General features: G+C 45.7%; 1 protein-coding gene across 7 annotated transcripts in view; it reads left to right on the top strand.

The window, feature by feature from the left end:
* Positions 1 to 22795, top strand: part of RALGPS2 (Ral GEF with PH domain and SH3 binding motif 2) — a 595760-nt gene that overhangs the window by 74052 nt on the left and 498913 nt on the right. For all 7 annotated transcript variants that reach the window (XM_033915477.1, XM_033915478.1, XM_033915474.1 and 4 more), the window contains exon 4: positions 8189 to 8239. In XM_033915477.1, the coding sequence (XP_033771368.1) occupies positions 8189 to 8239 (51 nt within the window). The remainder of the gene's footprint in view (positions 1 to 8188; positions 8240 to 22795) is intronic.

Genomic DNA, 22795 nt, shown 5'->3' with positions numbered 1-22795 from the left:
TGAAGTCGCCAGTGGTGGACTCTGTGGTCTCAGCGACTGCTAAGCGGCATACCGTGCCTGTGGAGAGCAGTTCTGCCTTATGGGATTCTTGAAGAGCGTAAGTTGGAGACCATTCTTAAACAGAATTTTGATTTCTGCCTTGGAGATCCAGGCAGCTATTTGTGGGGGGCTGGTGGCTTGGGCCGTTTTTTGGTAGGCCGAGCATGTTCTGCATCGTGAGTCTGATGACTGGTCCTTGGTGGATCAGGAGGTGGCAAAGATTGAGATGGCTGCCTCGTTCCTCTCGGATGCCCTTTATGACTTGGTGTGGACATCTACCAAGTCTATGGCTTTTGGAGGCCATGTGTCATAACTTGTGGCTTTGCACTCGGTCGGCGGATGCAGCATCCAAGACTAAACTCACTAAATTTCCCCTTTGGGGGTCTTGTTTATTTGGAGAGGATTTGGATAGGTTGGTTCAGACTCTGATGGACTCTAAAGTGCCCTGCCTGCCTGAGGACCGTGCCCACCCAGGTTTGGGGTGGAATTGCCCAGGGGCTTCTGCAGGAGTTCCGCAGATACCGCCCTGTGCGTGGGACTTCTCCTTTCCCGGCTTTGGGGTTTTCCCGGGGTCGTTTTTATCAGCGCATGCAGTCCTTTTGAGGGCCCGTCGGGAGGCTGGGAATCCCTCCGCTGGTTTCCCCCGCTGCCCTTCCTGCCCAATGACTCCTTGCTGGTGCCCCTCTGGTTCTGGTGGGTGCCCAACTGCGCAGGTTTTTTCCAAACTGGGCCGAGATCACGTCCGATCAGAGGGTCCTGGAGGTGGTGTGGGACAGCTATGCTCTGGAGTTTGCTCACTCTGTCAGATCATTTTCTAGCTTCTCCATGTCAGGTGGCATGGAAAACGCAGGCCTTTCGCCAGACTATTCAACGCTTGCTAGATCTCAAAGCAGTTGTTCCAGTACCCCCTCAGGAGTGTGGCACCGGCAGGTACTCAATTTACTTTGTGATGTCGTCATCTTCTATGTTTCTGTGTTTAAGGAGGGGACCTTTCGGCCCATCTTAGATTTAAAAGGGGCCAACAGGGCTCTCAAAAGTCCATCTTTTTACATGGAGACACTACGGACTGTCATTCTGGCGATTCATCCGGGAAAGTATCTGACTTCCCTCGATCTGACGGAGGCCTATTTGCATATTCCAATTTGGGCCTCCCATCAGCGCTTCCTTCTCTTTGCGATCTTGGGTCAGCACTATCAGTTCTGTGCGCTTTCTTTGGTCTGGCCACAGTTCCTAGGATGTTCACCAAGGTGATGGTGGTCGTCGCAGCAGCCTTATGACTGGGGACATTTTGGTGCATCCCTACCTGGATCGACTGGATGATTCGGGTGAAGTTGTTTCAGGAGAGCACCCAGGTCATAGCTCAGATGGTGGAGTTTCTGCAGTCGCTGGGATGGGTGGTCAACCTTTTCAGAGTCAGTTGGCCCCATCTCAGCACCTGGAGTACTTTGGGGTTCTGTTCGACACCTCCTTGGGGAAGGTCTTACTACCAGAGGCCCGGGTAAGCAAATTGCAATCTCAGATTTGCCTGCTTAAGGCGTCCCAGTGTCCTCGGGCGCAGGATTTCCTCCCAGTCTTGGGATCCATGGCAGCTTCCCTAGACGTTGTGAGGTGGGCTCTGGCCCACATGTGTCCTCTCCAGTATGCTCTGCTTCGGAGGTGGTCACCCCAGAGGCACAGTATGGATCTCCCTGTTTCTCTGAGGGGCTTAGCGCTGCCGGCTTCATTGGTGACTTCAGACCTCCCATCTTGTTCAAGGGACGAGTCTGGTTCAGCCATGGTGGACGGTGCTTCTCACAGATGTCTCCTCGGTTGGGGAGTTCGATGTCTAGGTCACTCAGCTCATGGCACCTGGTCCACGGAGGAGGTGTGCTGGTCGATCAGTGTTCTGGAGACCAGAGCAGTCCATTGTAAGGTTTGTTGTGGCCCCACAATGTTAGGTGGGGTTATGTTAGGCGCCCTTACAAATGCCAGGTCCCGAGTTCAATACCTTCACAGAAGACCCACCAGGAGTAGAATCAAACAAGAAGCACAGCCAGAAGTGATTGCATAAAGAATATATTATAGAAATAGGCTTACAGAAAAGTAAGATTCATAAAAGTTACAATTAAGCATTAAAATTAATGAGAGATAAGTTTTACAATTACAGAGACTGCTTCTCTGTTCTTGTGAATGAGAGCACATAAGCATTGCCTCTGCTGGGTCAGACCAGAGGTCCATCATGCCCAGCAGTCCGCACACGCGGAGGCCCATCAGGTCCAGGACCTGTGCAGTAGTCCTCTATCCGTACTCTTCTATCCCCTTTTCTTCAGAAAGTTGCCCAATCCCTTCTTGAACCCCAATACTAACTAGAAACGCCTTCACCGGATCAGACTTTAGGTCCATCTATTTTGGCGACCCGTACACGCGGAGGCCAAGCCAGGTGCTCCCAGATGGAGACCCTGATTACCCATATCCCTCAATGTGATTTGCAAGGAGGTGTGCATCCAACTCACGCTTGAAACCCAGAATGGTAGTCTCCGTCACCACCTCCTCTGGGAGAGCATTCCAAGCGTTCACCACTCGCTGTGTGAAATAGAATTTCCTGACATTTGTCCTGAGCCTGCTGCCCCTCAGACTCAGTCCATGACCTCTTGTCTGTGTCACTTTTGACAATGTGAACAACGGTGTTTCTTGCTCAATTTTATCGAATCCATTCAGTATTTTATAAGTCTCAATCATATCTCCTCGCAGTCTCCTCCTCCCGAGGGTGAACAGTCCCAGTCCTTCGAGTCGTTCTTTGTAGTTCAAATTTTCCATACCTTTTACTAGCTTCGTGGCTCGCCTCTGCACCCTTTCCAGCAGGGTTATATCCTTTTTTAGTTATGGAGACCAGTGTTGGACACAGTACTCCAAGTGTGGTCTGACCATTGCTCTGTAAAGCGGCATTATAATGGCCACCGATCTACTCGTGATCCCCTTCTTTATCATACCTAACATTCTGTTTGCTTTCTTTGCCGCCGCCGCACATTGAGCCGACGGCTTCAGGTTCCTGTCTATCAGTACCCCTAGGTCCCTTTCTTGATCGGATTTGGCCAATGTTACATTTTATATTCATGTTCCTTATTTTTCCTACCCAGGTGCATCACCTTGCATTTGTCTATGTTAAACCTCATTTGCCACTTTTCCGCCCATTCCTCCAGCTGATTTAGATCCTTCTGGAGATCTTCACTTTCTTTTTGTGACCCAACTGCCTGACATAGTTTTGTATCATCTGCAAACTTGATTATAATACTTGTTGTTTCCTCTTCAAGGTCATTTATGAAGATATTGAATAAGTTGGGCCCAAGAACCGAGCCCTGGGGCACGCCGCTAGTCACCTTCTCCGAGTCCGAGAATTTCCCATTTATGCTTACCCTCTGCAATCTATTCTCTAGCCATTTGCCTATCCATCTAGAGAGAGAACACATAAAGAAAGAGAGAGAGAGAAAGGGAGGTGGGGGTTGATGATGTCCCAAGCTTCAGGTTCCAGAGAGCAAGAGGAAGAAGGGCAAAAGGAGCTAGAGGAGCAAGAGAGGGGGGTGTTGTAGAGAGGAGCCTTTTATAGCTTGGAATCTTATTCTAAATATAGAAACTATTGTATTTCCCAGTATCTTTCTGTTTAGAATTTGTAAACTGTTTGAAACAATGGTTAGTTTAATTGATAAGGAAGGTGTGATACTTGCAGGCGTGGTAGATGGGATCAGTCTCTGGCTTCTTTGTCCCATTCAAGCAGCCTATCTTCTTGATAAACAATCCAGTCTGGCTGGATGCTTAATGTATGTGAATTCTGTGCAGGAGCACAGAATTCTGCATCAACATTCCAGAGTCAGATTGATATAATTTCCCATAGGCCTTTGCTGACATTGATTAGGGCAACCAAAAATGCTGATTGCTAGCAATAGCTATGCTGACATCTTCCATACTTTTTTATTTTATTTTAAGTTTTATTCTTTGAAATGAAGGTAAGCTTGCAGTATCCTTCTATAAGCAGTCAGTCTGCACTTCGCAAATGCCTCTCTTACCGCCAACATTATATCAGCACATCCCTTTTGTCCTGCAGAATCTCCAAGCTATGAAGATAAACAGTTCTTATTATGAGTTCAAACCTCTGTCTTAGGTTGTACAGTCATCTGGATGGGGAAACCTAAGATGTTATATCTTACCCGTCGTTGAGCAAATAAACCGTGCATAAGGGATGCAGGAAGCTTTCTCAGGAGATTCAGGCATTAAGTTACCAAGAGTATGCAAGTATGGGATATGAGATCATATATCGTGTCTGACCCTGGTATGCAATGCAATAGGCCATGCCAAATTAACCAAATTAGCAAGTGTCAGAGAAGATACTGAAAATACATGTATAACTGTCTTAAAAGCTAGAAGGAACTTTGTGGGATATGCGTTGTAAAGAAATATACATGTGTTTCATTTTACAGCAAAGGAAAATCATAACAATACATAAAACCCTAAATATGTGGTTTGAGGTGGGCGAATACCCAAAGAAAAGTTCCCAAACTGAGACATGAGCGTCTTGTAGCAAATTTTCTACAGTTTGTGCAATCTGTCCATTTTCAAAAGTGATAGTATGATTCACTTCTTTGGAGGTTTTCTTAAGTTGTTCAATGTAGGCATGGAGTTCAGTAAGGTTGAAATATCTCGTTCCCCATACCAAGAGGTAGTGGATACGCAGCATATGAAATAAAGTCTGGAATGTCCATAGAATCATTAGTTACCAGAGGTGTGGAGTAGGTTGTCCCATTAATGGTGATGGAGGACAGAGGTGAATGACTACACCAGGTATTGTTAGGTTGAACTGTACAGGAAAGCGTTCTTAGGAAGGTGGCTGTCATGAATCCGGGGATCCAACGAACAGGAAACATTTTGTGGAAAGAACAGGTGAAAACAAAAATGTCCAGCTCCGAGGTGATATAGCAGGTGTGAGGAAGTAGAGAAGTAGGAGATCTTTGCAGTCAGGGTGCAGGAAAATGAATTAGTCCAATAGGAGCTGACAGTCTCTTTAAACTGGTGAGATGCATACTTGGGATGAAATGATGTCAGTGCATACAGGGAGGGAAACACCAGCTTGAAAGGAGTCCAGATATCATTCAGCAGCTGTACTCCAATGAGAGAAACCATGTTGCCTGTACTGAATGTAGAGAGAGAGAGACCAGGTTGCCTGTACTGAATGTGGCAACATTAATGCATTTACTTGGTATAGTTATGGCAAAAGAGCAGTTATTTAAGGTTCTTTATCGGACATTTCAAAAAGATATGTTTTTGTGTGCTGCATATAATTATTATGGCATTTCAGAGAGACCATAATTATGTACTGATTGTATTTAAAAAAAAAAAAAATTATGTCAGAAATGTGTAGTATAAAACTTTTTCTTAAACATATAACCCCTAACTAAGCTACATTTAGAATACGAAAGCTATAAGTAAAAAGAACATTGCGCAATTAGGTTAGTAAAAAGTGGGAATAGAGCTCTAGAAATGGCCAATGTTATGTATCCTGGGGTACCCACTAAACTAAAACAAGTGGACAAAACACAGACCACATGGCACAGACAAAATATAAAACACAAAGTTTTAGGCGTGAAGCTATTCTTCCATCTGTCAAGTGTGCAGGGCTGAATTGAACTCTGCAAATAAACACATTGTTATAGAAAACCAAAACAAAGATGAACACATGAGTAGTACAAATAATGCATGGGCCCAACCCGACCATGTGCCTCAGGCCGCGCCCCCAGGTGGGACCTAAGGCTCCAGGGCCTATTCTGATTGGCCCACGCGCCTTAGGCCCCACCAGTAGGCGGAGCTTTGGGACGGATGGGCCAATCCAGCCTCATTCCGTCGTTGGCTGCCTGCCGGACAGGCGGGTTTGGCTCCCGTCTGTCCGGCCAACTAGCAAAGGTACGGGGAAGGGGGGTGGGGGTGTCGTGGGGGTCGGCCAGGGGGGTCGCGGGTCGGCTGGGGGGGCGGTCGGAGGTTCTTGGGGGGGGCGGTCGTTGGAGGGAGGGGGGTTTGCGTCGAGGGCAGGAGGGCCTGGGATCCCTCCTGCCCGTAATGTAGTGCGGGGTGGGGGTAGGGGGTCGCTGTGGCCAGGAGGGTTTGGGCTCCCTCCTGGCCCGATATTGTCGGGGAGTCGGCCGGGCAAGAGGGCTTGGGCTCCCTCTTGCTCCGATCGCGGGTGCGGGTGGGAGCGCGTGCGAGCGGTCGTTTGGGGTGGGGGTGCGAGCGGTCCTGCTGGGGGGGGTGAATCGGGCGTCGGGCGGGGTGGGAACTATGTAGAAAAACTTTTGTATCTCGTGGGCTCTTATTAGACTCTCTGCTGTGTCTTCCAGAAGGGAGGATATTTAGTGGGCAAGCCATAAGCTTCTAATAAAAGCATTTATGAGGGGGGCGGTCGGAGGTTCTTGGGGGGGGGGGCGGTTGTTGGAGGGAGGGGGGTTTGCGTCGAGGGCAGGAGGGCCTGGGATCCCTCCTGCCCGTAATGTAGTGCGGGGTGGGGGTAGGGGGTCGCCGTGGCCAGGAGGGTTTGGGCTCCCTTCTGGCCCGATATTGTCGGGGAGTCGGCGGTCCTTCGGGGTGGGGGTGCGAGTGGTCCTGCCGGGGGGGGGGGGCAGGGCAGGGCGGGTAAACGGAGAGTCGGGACAGCGCACGGAGAGTCGGGGAGGGCGAAAGGAGAGTCGGGGTGGCCAGAGGAGAGTCGGGGCGGGCGAAAGGACAGTCGGGCAGCATGCGCGTTATACCCGTGAGCGCGGTATACAAAAGTTTTTATACATAATATTGTGGTTTCTGCGCGCTATACCCGTGTGCGCGTTATACACGGGTGCACATTATCTGCGTGAAAATACGGTAGTCATGTCTAGGATAGAGAAAAATGCACATTTAGGGTTAAATTTCACAGTAATGTCAGAGTAAGAGGCTGCCACTGGTACTACTGTCTTTGAAATCTTAGTTAGGGCCTGAGAGTCTATAGTGAGGCTACTGGAGCTCCCTGATTTAGCAAATGACCAAGCTGGAAAGCCACATGCTAAAGAGATAGGTCTACTCAAACTCCTCTCCTCCATCTTAGACACTAGTTCTGTTGCTGGAGGAAGTACTGGATGCTGTGTTTGTGGTTGAGGATCTTCGGCCTTAAACAAAATTTCTGTGTACCTTTTCCCACAATCTAACTTCTCCTGTGCCCAACAGGAACATCTGCAGCCTCTGAGTGAGTTACACTATGATCATGCTGCTGCACTGGCAGGCAACACTGTGTGGTTAACTGCACAGGAATTCCTGTACCCATCAACTATTTCTTTGCCTGTATTATCACTCGTGATGGCAGTAGTTTCTACAATGTCTTTCCTTTGTTCCTTTTGTGGGATAGACACACACTTTGAAGCTGTGTCATTTAGACCTTGAATCTCACAAATTTCCATATTTTTCTGATCTCCAGTAGCTCTGCCTGGTTCTGGGTTCATGTGCTACTCTGAAATTTTGGATTGCAACTTTCTATCTAAAATTCTAAATTGGACATCCAAAACTACCCTCCCCATTTGTGTATTCTCTGTTCACACAATCCTGCCCAACTCATCTAGTTTTTTTCTGAACTTTTTGCTAAGGAAACTAGAATTTTATGCTAATTCTGAACTCTTGAGTGCTACTATTTCCTGGCACCTTCAGATGATGTCACCTGCTTATGCATGTTGTTTAGCTGTCTGTAGAGAATATCTGCTACAGGCCAATCGGACCATCAGTGATCAGCTTCCTCATTTTACTTCTCCAAGTACTCTTTGTTATGACCAGTCTGGACTCTAGAATAAGATCTGTAATTGTCTAACTGTAACCTATTTGTTGTCATGACTAGTCTGTTCTCAAATCGATTGTGAATGTCAATTTGTAACCCATTCTGAGCTGCTGGGAGAATGGGATAGAAATCAAAATTAAAAATAAAATTAAAAAAAAAAATCTCTGGCTTAGTGCTCCTTGAGCTATTTGTTTTCTTCCTTCTCTTCATTAAGAATATTTAATCAAGCAACAGTTCATCTTGAAAATGTGACAAGTAATGAATTGAAGCACTAGCATCCTTGTCACTATAGCTCCTGAATGTCAAATAATTTTATTTTTTTTTTTAACTCTCTTTCAGGGTCAGATAACGTTAATGGATTGCCCAGTATTTAAAGCTATTCAGCCAGAGGTAAGTACTTGGGTTTGCTTTTAATTTTTTTTAAGGGAGCATTAGTACTTTGATTTATATCCCAGGACAAGCAGGCAGCATGTTCTCACATGTGGGTGACATCGTCCTCGGAGCTTGGTACGGACAGTGCCAAAGTATACTGTCATTTTAAGCTTTAGAGCTTTAGAAAACTTTGACTGCCTGCACTGTGTATGTGCAAGTGCAAATGCCTTCCTCCCAACACCAGCTCTCAAGGTCATCAGTTTTTCATTTTCCGCGGAGTGAAGACAACATATCTGGACTTTGTCTAGTTGAGTTTGTCTTCTTACTTTGTTTTTTTCTATTATTTCTCTCAATTTCTCTTCTTGGTTGTTTTTTCTTTTAAATCCTTTCAAATTTTAATTAAATTTCTTAATTTTCACTTTTGGGGCCTGTGGGCGTTTTTGAATCCTTTGTCCCCACCGGTGTTGTCTATGGCTTTTTGGACTTTTTTTCACACAACCTGTGCTGCTTTCTCTTTCCTGCTGGATCTCTTCCCAATCTTCCAGGACTAAGGAAAAAACAAACCAAAAGAACAGTTCGGGTATTAGAACCAAATGTCCAAGGTTCAAGTTCCAGATTACTTCTGGTACATACATAAGACACATAATTTCCCATCCCAAAGGCTTTGCCTTTCCTGTCTGATTCTTTTCTACTCTCGTAACTATTTTTCACAGCTATCTGGTCACTGCGAAGTTCACTTCCATGGGATTATATTTCTTTCTGGATATACCCTTACTACTTCAACAGGAGCATTTAATGTTTTTATCTCCCGTTCACTGTTCTTTCTGTCACTTCTCAACTTGATCATCTTTATTTTCTTTCCAGCATATATCTTGAGAGTAAATGTTTCTTCTCTATTTTCCTGCTTTGGTGCTCTTCTCTTTACAAGACATTCCAGAGCCCCTGGCAGAACTGTTCATATATGATTTAATCTTCAGTCAACTACTACTATTTATCACTTTTATAGTGCTGAAAGGCATACATAGCGTTGTACATTTTGACATTTAATAGACAGTCACTGCTCAGTAGAGCTTACAATCTAACTTGGGACAGACAGACATGACATAAAGGGTTGTGGATGCAGGATCCAAGGTAAGAGGAGATAAGAGTTGAAAGCACTTTTGAAGAGGTGAGCTTGTAACTGTGCCTTGAATGTTGTCAGAGACAGAACCTGCCGTAGGGATTCGAGCAGCTTGTTCCAAGCATATGGCCAGCAAGGTAGAAGGGGCAAAGTCTGGAGTTGGCAGAGAAGGGTACAAATAGGAAGGACTTATCAGCTGAGCGAAGCTCACGGGGGTGTGTGGGGGTGGACACAGAGAGAGATAAGCGGAGAGAGATAGTGAGGGACAGCTGAGTTGAGTGCATTTGTAGGTCAGTAAGAGGAGTTTGAATTGTATTTGGAAACTGATGGGAAGCCAATGAAGTGACTTTAGAAGAGGGGTAACGTGAATATAGCGGTTCTTCCGGAATATGAGTCGTGCAGCTGAATTCTGGACAGATGGGAGGGGAGCGAGATGGCTAAGCAGAAGGCCTGAGAGTAGCAAGTTGCAGTAGTCTAAGCGTGAGGTGATGAGGGCGTAGATAAGTGTTTTGATAGTGTGCTCAGAAAGGAAGGTTGAATTTTGCTAATATTTTAGAGGAAGAAGCAGCAGGTTTTAGCGATATGTTGTATCTGGACGAAGAAGAGAGAGGCGTCAAAGATGACCCCGAGATTACAAGCAGATAAAACAGGAAGGATGAAAGTGTTGTCCACAAAGACAGAGAACGAGGCAAGCGGGGAGGGGGGGTTTAGGCGGGAAGATGAACAGCTCTGTTTTAGCCAGAGAACAATACAGAATCTAAATATACAAAATAACTCCCTTGAAACCATACTTCCTATCACACTCAAAAAAACATTTCACAATATTTGAACCTTTTCTTCATGATATGATCAGCAAAAGCCTTTCTATAGGCTTTGACCCAGATTCTCTAGAAGTGCGTCCCGATTTTAGGCAGCTGTAGGCGTCCTACAGCTGTCTAATCAGCCAATCGGGATGCACGTTTTAAAAAAAAAAATGCTCCCCAGGCAGGCCGCCTATATTGAAGGCGAGGCCCGCAAGACACCTAGGCCCTGATTCTGTATAGGACGCCCGGGAGAGGCGTCCTATTCAGAATCGGCCTAAACTCCGATTCTGTAACCGGCGTCCATGTTACAGACGCGGGTTAGAGAATCGGGTTAGATTAGACACGGCCCGCTACACTTATCGCAGCAAGGGATCTCTCTGCCGCTATAAGTATAGCGGGCCGTGGCCCCCTGACCGATCACTGGCAGGAGGGTGCCCAAACCCTCCTGCCCGAAGACGCACCCCCCTCCCCGACACTACCGACCGCCCCCCCCGACATTACCGATCTCCCCCCCCAACAATATCGGTCGCTGGCAGGAGGGTGCCCAAACCCTCCTGCCCGAAGACGCACCCCCCTCCCCGACACTACCGACCGCCCCCCCCGACATTACTGATCCCCCCCCGACAATATCGGTCGCTGGCAGGAGGGTGCCCAATCCCTCCTGCCCGAAGACGCACACCCCCCCCGGCGCTAACAACCCCCACTCCACCAAACCTGTTCTTACAGATGGGTCTTGCACGTCGAGCAAGCAGGCCCGCCCCTTCCCGGCCCATCCCGCCGAAGCCTAAGGCCTGATTGGCCCAGGCTCTAGAAGCCTGGACCAATCAGGCCTTAGGAATAGCGGGTCCGCCCATCCCTACTAAGTCTAAGGTCTGATTGGCCAATCAGGCCTTAGATTAAGTGGGGATGGGCGGACCCGATATGCCTAAGGCCTGATTGGTCCAGGCTTCTAGAGCCTGGGCCAATCAGGCCTTAGGCTTCGGCGGGATGGGCTGGGAAGGGGCGGGCCCGCCTCATTTCGAAGAGGCATGCCTGCTTGCTCGACGTGCAAGACCCATCTGTAAGAACAGGTTTGGTGGAGTGGGGGTTGTTAGCGCCGGGGGGGGTGTGCGTCTTCGGGCAGGAGGGATTGGGCACCCTCCTGCCAGCGACCGATATTGTCGGGGGGGGGGATCAGTAATGTCGGGGGGGGCGGTCGGTAGTGTCGGGGAGGGGGGTGCGTCTTCGGGCAGGAGGGTTTGGGCACCCTCCTGCCAGTGATCGGTCAGGGGCCACGGCCCGCTATACTTATAGCGGCAGAGAGATCCCTTGCCGCGATAAGTAGAGCGGCTGCGTTTACTTACAATGTAGACCAGCATTTTGCTGGCCTACATTTTTAAGCTTCTCATCTACTAGGGAGACGCGTAGGGCCGCCTAGGTTCAGCCTAAGGCCCGCCTAAGGCCCTTAGACGAGCTTAGGCATCTTGCGGGTCTCCCTAGGCTCCCGGAGGCGCCTTCAGGCCTGCCTTGGGAGCATTTTTTTTTAAAAAACGTGCATCCCGATTGGCTGATTAGACAGCTGTAGGACGCCTACAGCTGCCTAAAATCGGGACGCACTTTTAGAGAATCTGGGCCTTTATGCCTTCTTCATGGAAATCAGCCTTAGTATTTCCAAAGATCAAACAAACAAATATCTCTGAAAATCAAATTACCAACTATTGACCCATTGCAAATTTACCTTTCCTAGCCAAACTCAATGAAAAAGTTGTTTTTTAATCAGCTTTCCAATTTTGCAGAAAAAAACAATTGTCTCCACCCATACCAAACTGGATTTTGAGTACATCACTCTACTGAACTATCACTATCCTTTATTTCAAAGACCACCGTAAATCCTTTCTTCTGATATCTCTTGACTATTTACAAGACTGCAATCTATTGGTATCGCTGGAACAGCTTTACAATGGTTCACATCGTATTTTCAAAACCAAAATTACAAAGTCAGCTTTAACAATACCACATCTTCCACCATCTATCAAACTTACGGAGTCCCACAGGATTCGATCCTTTCGCTACTTCTTTTTAACATCTTCTTGACCCCTTACTTACGCTAGCTCAATCTATAGGATTTACTGTGTTCACGTATGCTGATGATATTCAACTGCTTCACCTTTAAATCCAAAAGCACCTGAAGAAATAATAGATATCAACTGTAAACTCAATAAAATTAGCTCTTGACTTCAGCAAAATAAACTCGCATTGAATATCTCTAAATCGAAAGGCATAATATTCCCAACCTCATTAGAAGAAAATATACAGTATACCTACCCATCTACATTGACTCTTTCCCAATTCAAATAGATACCAAAATAAAATTTTTTGGAATCATCCTCGATAAAGACCTCAGTTTTCACCAACAAATCAGTGCGGTTACTCGGAAACGTTTCCATAAATTAATACTCAATCGCTCCATCTCTTCACTTCTAGACCCCCCCCTTATCAACATTCTGATTCACTCTCTTGTAATTTCGACTACTGCAGCGCATAATACAGAAAGAGATACGTTGTCTGCAACTCCTGCAAAATACTCCAGTTAAATTAATTTACCGAGCAAAGAAATTTGACCAGGTTACCCCCCCTTCTTCATAAAGCACACTGGCGACCCATTACCCATCGTCTATCCTACAAAGTACTTCTACTAACATTCAAAACCAAACATTCCAATTCGCCAGCTTTTATAGACAAACTTCTGATCCTATATGCTCCTTCCAGGACACTTTATTTCAACAATCAAAACCTGCTTGCCATCCCCTCTATATGTGAACTATTTTATGACACAACCCGTAAATCCATTTTCTTGATTATTGCCCCCTCTCTGTGGAATGCCCTCCCATTGGATCTCTGCCCAGAAAACTCTGGAAAAATTCAAGTCCAAACTTAAAGACTTTCTTTTTAAAAGATGCCTACAACCACTGATCTAATTTCTTTCAAATAAAATCCACATAGCTCCTTGATGGACTTTGCAAAAATGCTTCTTTTGAAGTGAGCCCTACCATAATATATTTTTCCCTCCAGCACTTTCCACCCTTTATTTTCAATCTCGATGTATTTATTAACTTACCATGCCTCTCCTCCCGTCTTGTTTCCAGTATGTCAGTCTGTTATGCTACCTCTCTTATTTTCTTACCTTTATTTCTGTTTTTAGATACGTTTTATTTTTGAATGTTTAAATTTTTTTTAGTCTCATTCCATTGTAAACCATTGTTTAGGTATCTGTTTGATAAGTAAAATAGCAATGAATAAATAAACTTGGAAATTCAATTTTAGATGACAGTGAGACATCTAGGCAGCAGTGTTGGGCAGGCAGGCTGAGACTGGTCTGAGTTTCAGTAGAGATATTTGGTGCAGAGAGGTAGATCTGGGAGTTGTCAGCATAGAGATGATACTGGAAGCCATGGAAGGAGATCAGCGCTCCAAGTGAGCAAGTGTAGATTGAGAAAAGGAGTAGTCCTAGGACAGAGCCTTGAGGTATACCAATCGATAGTGGGAAGGCTGTGTAGGAGGAACCACCATTGCATACACCGAAAGTGTGATTGGAGAGATAGGAAGAAAACCAGGAGAGGGCAGAACCTTGGAATCCCAACGAGGACAGTGAATCAAGGAGTAGGCAGTGATCAACAGTATCAAGGGCAGCAGACAGATTGAGAAGGATGAGGATAGAGTAGAGGCCTTTGGATTTGGCTAAGAACAGATAATTGGAAACTAGTACAGCGAGCGAAAGTCTGACTGAAGCAGATCCAGAATAGCATGGGAGGAGAGGAAATCTAGGCAACGGTGGTGAACAGCATGTTCAAGTAACTTGGATAAGAAAGGGAGCAGTGAGATGGATGATAGTTGGAGGGATATGTGGGGTCCAGTGAGGGTTTCTTGAGAAGCGGTGTGAAAATAGCATGTTTGAAGTCATCAGGGACTGTTGCAATGGAGAGCAATAGGTTGAGGGATGACAGAGGGCAAGAGAGTACCAAGTAGGTGAGTGGGAATCAGCGGAGCAGTTTCAGTTCTATTCTACACTCTGTAGTACGTTCTATGCTTTTGTTTCTGGTCTCATTCTTCGATATTAGCCTATTCAACGGGAACCACCTTTTTATTTTGGTTTTTCCCTTTCATTTCCTGTCTTCTCAATTTGGTAAACAAATGGCTTTGTGGGATTCTTCATATGGCACTCCTATATACTCTGCTTTTTCTCCTTGAGTCCTCATAGCATCTCCCTCGCTTATACTTTAACTTTCCTTCTGTTCTGAAGTTGTCTCCTTCTTTAGAGCCTCCCTGCACATTGCTCTTCTTACATTGTTGCCCTTTCCTCTTTCTGAGGACTGTTCCACGCCTGTGATTATTCTAATTTCTTTTCTTTCCTTTGCTCCACCTGCTCGAATCAGTCATTATATGTACATTTTGGTCGGAGACCTACATATTTGTTTTATTTAGAGGCCAAATCTCCTTCCATCCCATTTCTTAAGCTAGGGAGTCCCACATGTGAGAATATGCTACCTGCTTGTCCTGGGATAAAGCACAGTTACTTACCATAACAGATGTTATCTGGAGACAGCAGGCAGATATTCTTAAACCCCACCCACCCTCCCCTGGTTGACTTCTTCACTTCGGCAAAGAACCGCCAACCTTGCAAGCCGGCATCTGGCGGGAAGGCACTCGTGCATACAGACAGTCTTAGGTTCAAACAACTTTTATTGATGCAAACACAGCAAATACAACACCAGCGCACCCCAAAGGTGCACAGTACAAATAATAATGCATTATATACAATAATAGAACAAGCATATACAATAAAAGAGTAACATAAACCAAACTCCCTCCTATTCCTTCTCTACATAGGGCAAGTGAGATTAATGAGGGTGGAAAGGTACTCCAAACCCTCCAAAAGCCCTGTACTTTTTTGAACCCCCAAAATGTCACACCACCCCTTGTCCCCACCTGAGCCACTTATCCTTATAAGAACATAAGCAATGCCTCCACTGGGTCAGACCTGACGTCCATCGTGCACAGCAGCCCGCTCACGCGGCGGCCCAACAGGTCCAGGACCTGTGTAGTAATCCTCTATCTATACCCTTCTATCCCCTTTTTCAGCAGGAAATTGTCTAATCCTTTCTTAAACCCTGGTACAGTACTCTGTCCTATTACATCTTCTGGAAGCGCATTCCAGATGTCCACCACACGTTGGGTAAAGAAGAACTTCCTAACATTTGTTTTGAATCGGTCACCTTTCAATTTTTCTGAATGCCCTCTTGTACTTTTATTATTTGAAAGTTTGAAGAATCTGTCCCTCTCTACTCTCTCTATGCCCTTGATGATCTTGTAAGTCTCTATCGTATCCCCTCTAAGTCTCCTCTTCTCCAGGGAAAAGAGACCCAGTTTCTCCAATCTCTCAGGGTATGAAAGGTTTTCCATCCCTTTAATGAGACGTGTCGCTCTCCTCTGAACTCTCTCGAGTAACGCCATGTCCTTCTTAAGGTACGGCGACCAATATTGGACGCAGTACTCCAAATGCGGACGCACCATCGCCCGATACAACGGCAGGATGACTTCTTTCGTCCTGGTTGTAATACCCTTCTTGATTATACCTAGCATTCTATTCGCCCTCTTAGCAGCCGCTGTGCACTGTGCCGTCGCCTTCATTGTCATGTCCACCATTACCCCCAAGTCCCTTTCTTGGGTACTCTCATTCAATAACATCCCTCCCATCGTGTAATTGAACCTCGGGTTTCTACTTCCTACTTGCAATACTTTACACTTCTCAACGTTGAACTTCATCTGCCATCTCGTCGCCCATTCCCCTAGTTTATCCAAGTCCCTTTGCAATTCTTCGCAGTCCTCCTTTGTCCAAGCTCCATTAAATAGTTTAGTGTCATCTGCAAATTTTATTATCTCACACTTTGTCCCTGTTTCTAGATCATTTATAAATATATTAAATAGCATCGGCCCGAGCATCGGCCCGAGCACCGAGCCCTGCGGAACACCACTCGTGACCTTCCTCCAGTCTGAGTAGTGGCCCTTCACCCCTACCCTCTGTTTCCTACCCTCTAACCAGTTTCTGATCCATCTATACACGTCTCCATCCACCCCATGGTTCTTCAGTTTCCGGAGTAGACGTTCATGAGGCACCTTATCGAAGGCTTTCTGGAAATCTAGGTATATGATGTCTATGGGGTCTCCTCTGTCCATTTGTTTGTTAATTCTCTCGAAGAAGTGCAATAAGTTAGTAAGGCATGATCTCCCCTTGCAGAATCCATGTTGGCTGGTTATCAGAAGTTTATTTTTTTCAAAATGTTCATCGATTTGTTCTTTTATCATTGCTTCCGCCATTTTGCCTGGAACCGAGGTCAGACTCACCGGTCTGTAGTTTCCCGGATCACCTCTTGATCCCTTTTTAAAGATGGGCGTAACGTTGGCTATCTTCCAATCCTCTGGGATCTCGCCTGTTTTCAGGGATAGATTGCAAATTTGCTGCAGTAGTTCCGCTATTTCCTCCTTTAGTTCCTTCAGAACCCTTGGATGGATTCCATCCGGACCCGGGGATTTGTCAATTTTTAGTTTTTCTATCTGCTTGCGCACATCATCAAGGCACACTTCCATGGATGTTAACTTTTGTGCTTGATTTCCACTGAAGATTTGCTCTGGTTGTGATATGTTTGTTTTGTCCTCGTTTGTAAATACAGATGAAAAGAACATGTTAAGACTTTCTGCAACCTCTTTTTCCTCCTTCACCACTCCCTTCCTGTCTCCGTCGTCTAGCGGTCCCACCTCCTCCCTGGCCGGCTACTTTCCTTTAACATATCCAAAGAATGGTTTGAAATTTCGTGCTTCCCTGGCTAGTCTCTCTTCATATTCTTTCTTGGCTTTTCGAACCACACGGTGACATTCTTTTTGATACCTCCTGTGCACTTTCCAGTTTTCCTCAGTTTTGTCTTTTTTCCATTTTCTGAATGAATTTCTCTTATTGCCTATCGCTTCCTTCACTATTTTAGTTATCCACGCCGGGTCTTTTGTTCGACTCTTGTTGCACCCTTTTCTGAAACTGGGGATATACAGATTTTGTGCCTCGCACACTGTGTCCTTGAAAAAAGACCAGGCATGTTCTACCGATTGCCATTTTTTGGAAATGTTCCTAAGTTTCTTCTTTACCATTCCCCTCATTGCTTCGTAGTTTCCTTTCCTGAAATTAAAAGTTGTTGCTATGGTTCTCTTTCCTTTCAACATTCCTACCTCAACCTTGAACTTGATCATATTATGATCGCTGTTTCCCAACTGTCCCACTACTTCCACTTCCTTAGCAGGTCCCCTTAGTCCATTTAGGATTAGATCCAGAGTGGTATTTCCTCTCGTCGGTTCCCTAACAAGTTGCTCCATGAAGCAATCTTGTATAGCCTCCAGGAATTCAGTCTCCCTAGCGCATCTTGAGCTTCCAAGACTCCAGTCTATCCCGGGATAATTGAAGTCCCCCATAATGACCGTGTTACCACTTTTGCATTCTCGCTTCATCTCGGCTTCCATTTCCTCATCGATATCTCTGGTTTGTCTGGTTGGACGATAGTATAGGCCTATTTATTTTGGGCCCTTTCCTTCCTGATATTTTAACCCATAGTGATTCTAGCTTGTTGGTCGTCTCTGTTGTGTCCATTCTTTTCGATTGTATGCTTTCTTTTATGTATAGTGCTATTCCACCGCCTTTCTGTCCTGACCTGTCCTGGCGATAGAGCTTGTACCCCGGTAGTGCTGTATCCCAAATGCTTTCCTCATTCCACCATGTTTCAGAGATTCCAATGATGTCTATGTCCTCCACATTGGCCATGGCTTCTAATTCTCCCATTTTGTTTCTTAGGCTTCTTGCATTAGTATATGTGCACTTTAGGTCCTGGTATTTTGTTGCCTTCATTTCCTTTCCCTGTGCTTCGGTCTTTAGTTTCTTCTCTTTTATTATATTCCTTCTAATCTCCTCTTCTGGGTTAGTTGACTCCTGTAATTTGTCTGTTGCTTCTTCCCAGCCTTCTTTCCCCTTGGTATCTTCATGGGATACCTTCTTCCGAATCGTCGACGCTTGGTTGACTGTCGGCTTCCCCTTCTTCTTAGTTTAAAGCCTTTTCTATTCCCCTCCTGACGTTGTTTGCTAGAAGTCTTGTTCCCGCCATGCTCAGATGCAGTCCATCTCTCCTGTAGAGCTTGCTCTTGCCCCAGAACGTTGTCCAGTTCCTCACGAAGTAGAACCCTTCTTCCTCACACCATCTCCTCATCCACGCATTTATTGATTGTAGTTCCTCCTGCCTTTTCACATCCGCCCTCGGTACTGGTAGGATCTCTGAAAACGCTATCTTCTGGGTCCTCATCTTCAGCTTCCTTCCCAGCATCTTGAACTGTTCTATCAGCATGCTTCTTCTATAGTCCCTTCTGCTGACATCGTTCGTCCTGATATGGATCATTACTGCATTCTCTTCCGTCTCCGTACTTTCCAAGATCTTTCCAATTTTGTCCACGATGTCGCTCCTGGCAGGCAGGTCACCAGTCGATCCTCTCTCCCTCCTGCTATGTGGCTGTCCACATGCCTCAGGATCGAGTCTCCCACTAGTATCGCTGACTTTCCCTTCTTCAAATTTCGCTTTGGTCTCAGATCTATGTCCTCCGTGTGCTCCGCTTCTTCTTCTGGGCTTCGAGTAGCCAATTCCTCCACCTCGTGTGGTGTTCCTCTGTGGGTGTCTTCCTTGAGGTCATCTGTTACTTGTTCGCCCTTCCATGCTGGAGTTGGTATAACTTCATCTTTCCTCTGAGGTTCGTTTTCTTCCACCCTCATCCTGTATGCTTCCTCATTGAATTTCTTGAGTTCCCTGACTTCCTCCTCGATGTGTCTCTCATTCATGAAGTCATCAGCTGTCCTGATTGGGTCCTCCGTGATATAAAGTCCTTCTAGCTCTTGTATCTTGCCCTCTAGTCGCTGGACTTCCTTCTTCAAGCTTTCCAGCTCCTGACACCGACCGCATACATATGACTGTCTCCCCGAGGGGAGGTAGTCATACATATGACAGCTCATCTTTTGGTTTCCCTCTGCTTCCATTGTCGCTCCTACTTCAAGATAACAGTTGAGATTACGTGTTCCTTGTGTGCTTACTTCTTTCAGCGCCTGTATCTTGCCTTGTTGCCTTATTCTTGAGTACGCTGCCTTCACTCTACCTTACCTTTACTATTTCTTGTGTGTGTTTGTTCCTTCTGCACCTGCTTCTTCTTTACCTTACAGTCTTTCCCCAGTGCTCCTGGATGTAGTGACTTGCCCTTCTTGAGGCCCTTCGCAAAAGCGCTCTCGCTAAGGCGAGCGCCTTTGCCGCTCGCCTTCGCAGCGCGCCCAATGGCTGGGTGCCGTTGGCTCCTCCCTCTTAAGGGGGAGACCGGTGCAGCCTGTGACGCGGTGGGGGGGGCGGAGCGAACTCTCGCCGCTTCCCCAAGCCTTGCTTCCTCTTGCCTTTTTGTTTGTTTTTGTTTTTAAATCCTACCTTCACCGGCGCTGCCCTTCTCCTTCTGGAACAGGAACCCGAAAGTACTCTGCTCCTCCACTCTCCTCGGCACCTTTGACTAATTGCCAGAACCTTCAATACTCCCCATTTCCCCTCCTCAAACCCCCCTCTCCTCCCTCCCAATGATACTTTCCACCCCACCCAACCATTTTACTCACCATTTTACTCTTCCAACCCAACTAACTAACAAATTAGGTCACCCATCTTAAAACCACACTGCGACCCTTAGGATGTAAGACTTGCAGATAAGGCTCCCATATGTTCAAAAAAAACATCTTTCGTTTCCTAGACCCAAAAGCTTTCTAAAGCTTAAAGGTACACTTTGACACTCTGTACCAGGCTTTGTGGATGAAATCACCCACATGTGAGAATATCTGCCTGCTGTCCCCAGATAACGTCTGTTATGGTAAGTAATTGTGCTTTTTTTCAGGGTTTGTAATCAGTGTAAATTGAATGCTTCTATCTTTGCGTCTTTACAATTTAAAATACATTGGGAGTTATTTAATAAAGATGTTTTTCCAATGGCACATGAGGAATGGACATTTTTGGGATGAGATGTTTTCATCAAGGACAAGCAAGATACATCTGTCTTCACGTGAGTGATTTCATCTGATAGAGCCCAACTTTCTACTGTGTACGCATACACCTTCATAGGGAAAGGGTTTGGGACTTGTATACTGCCCTTTTATAGTTTTACTACCACACTCAAAATGGTTTACATACAGGTACTTCAAGTATTTTCCCCTTTTGACCTGGGGCTGTGGCGGATTAAGTGACTTGCCCAGGGTCACAAGGAGCAGCGCAAGGTTTGAACCTACAACCTCAAGAGTGCTGAAGCTTCAGTTGTAATTTTTATGTGAAGCTATTAGTCACTTTTCAATGCTCCTCACAGCTCACATTTTGGTTTCATGTCTTCAGTACTATAGATTGTTGCTGTTAAGTCCCATGGTGGTTATGCAGTGCCCCTTTTTCCCATTATTTGCCATAGTTAAGGCTTTTTAGCTATTTTTAAAGTTCTCTTTATTTTTTAGTGTCAACTGGATCAAGGTTGAGCTAGATTTTGAACCACTTGGTCAGAAACATAGAAACAAAGAAACATGATGGCAGATAAAGACCAAATGACCCATCTAGTCTGCCCTTCCGCGGTAATCATTATCTCTTTCTCTCTCTGAGAGATCCCACGTGCCTATCCCATGCCTTCTTGAATTCAGACACAGTCTTTATCTCCACCACTTCTTCCGGGAGACCGTTCCACGCATCTTAACACCCTTTCTGTAAAAAAAATATTTCTTTGATTACACCGGAGCCTATCACCTCTTAACTTCATCCTATGCCCTCCCATTCCAGAGCTTCCTTTCAAATGAAAGAGACTCTACTCATGTGCATTTACGCCATGTAGGTATTTAAACGTCTCTATCATATCTCTCCTGCCTTTCCTCTAAAGCATACATGTCAAACTCTGGCCCCGCAGTGTAGTAAAATTTGGCCCGCCAGACAATTAAAAAATTTAACTTAAGCTGGCCCTCCGGCAGACAGAGTGCAATTCGGGAAGTGCCGCTCTTACCTTCAGCTAATTTTGGCAGCCTGCAGAGAGGATCGCCAGTGCTGTAGCAATCCTTGCAGGCTGTTGTCATCCTCAGCAGCATGTTCCCTCTACCGCGATCCCACCCCTGATGTCAGAGGAGGGGCAGGACCGCGGCAGAGGGAACGTGCCGCAGAGGCCGATAGCAGCCTGCAAGGATCACTACAGCACTGGCGATCCTCTCTGCAGGCTGCTGAAATTAGCTGAAGGTAAGACTTTGACTTTTCACAACATATGCGGGATGGGCCTTTTTCTACATTAGATATCTCCAGACCCAAAAGGATTTTATAAGTGTAAATTAATGTTCCCCGGGAAGCAAATCAACACTAATAATTATGAGAACTCTTGTTTGCTAACAAACACGTGACAGATTATGGAAGATAAGAACACCGGTGACAATTTAATTAAAGTGCAAAAAGTGTGAATTCCAATATTGATATCAGGGAAGTCTTAGGTCATTAACCTCCCCCTGCAGATCCAATTGCTGGCTTTTTTTGAAGAGGTGGCACATATGGTCACAATGGTTTAATTAGCACAAGTTTGAAACTCCTGTGCTGTAGTGCCCATTCTCAAGGCTTCAACCATAGCTGAATACATCAACCATATTTTACAACAGCAGGGAGGCAGTTCTAAAAATAGATACTTGTTAGTGTAGCTAAAACAGAGGAGAGGAAGAGAGATGGTGGACAGTGGGATTTAGGGAGGGAATGAACAAAAAAGGAGAGAAGTTGGACAGAAGGCATGATGTAGGGGGGGATAGAGATACTGGATAGGAGGGTAGTTGGGAAGAGAGAGGAAAAGTCTCTCTTATTTATTTTGTTTACATCACAGAGCTGGCGTGGGGTTGGAGAGGTTGTAACCCAATATTTATACTAAGACTAAGGGGTCCTTTTATTAAGGTGCACATTTAGCGCGCGCTAAATTGGTTGGCATACCTTAATAAAAGGACCCCTAAGTATCTTAATAACAAATTCAGCCCGCGACTTAGCCTATGTTTTAGATTGCGGCCCCTTATATGATTGAGTTTGACACCCCTGCTCTAAAGTATACATATTGAGATCTTTAAGTCCCTGTATGCCTTATGATGACCACGCACCATTTTAGTAGCCTTACTCTGGACAGTCTCCATCCTTTTTATATCTCTTTGAAGATTCGGGCTCTAGAATTGTACATAATATTCTAAATGAGGTCTCACCAGAGTCTTATACAGGGGCATCAATACCTCATTTTTCCTACTGGCCATACCTCTTCCTATGCACCCTAGCATTTGTCTAGCTTTCACTGTCACCTTTTCAACCTGTTTGGCCACCTTAAGATCATCACATATAGTCACACCCAAGTCCAGCTCTTCTGTCGTGCACAAAAGTTCTTCACCCCCTCATTTGGGTTTTTGTAGCCCAAATGCATGACCTTATATTTCTTAGCATTAAATTTTAGCTGCCAAAATTTCAGACCAGTCTTCAAGCTTTGCTAGGTCTTTCTTCATGTCATTCACACCATCCAGAGTGTCTACTCTATTGC

Source organism: Geotrypetes seraphini, chromosome 12, assembly GCF_902459505.1.
Source record: "Geotrypetes seraphini chromosome 12, aGeoSer1.1, whole genome shotgun sequence".
NCBI lineage: Eukaryota > Metazoa > Chordata > Amphibia > Gymnophiona > Dermophiidae > Geotrypetes > Geotrypetes seraphini.
The sequence above is the reverse complement of the archived record's forward strand: the minus strand, read 5'-3'. Positions and strand labels throughout refer to the sequence as shown.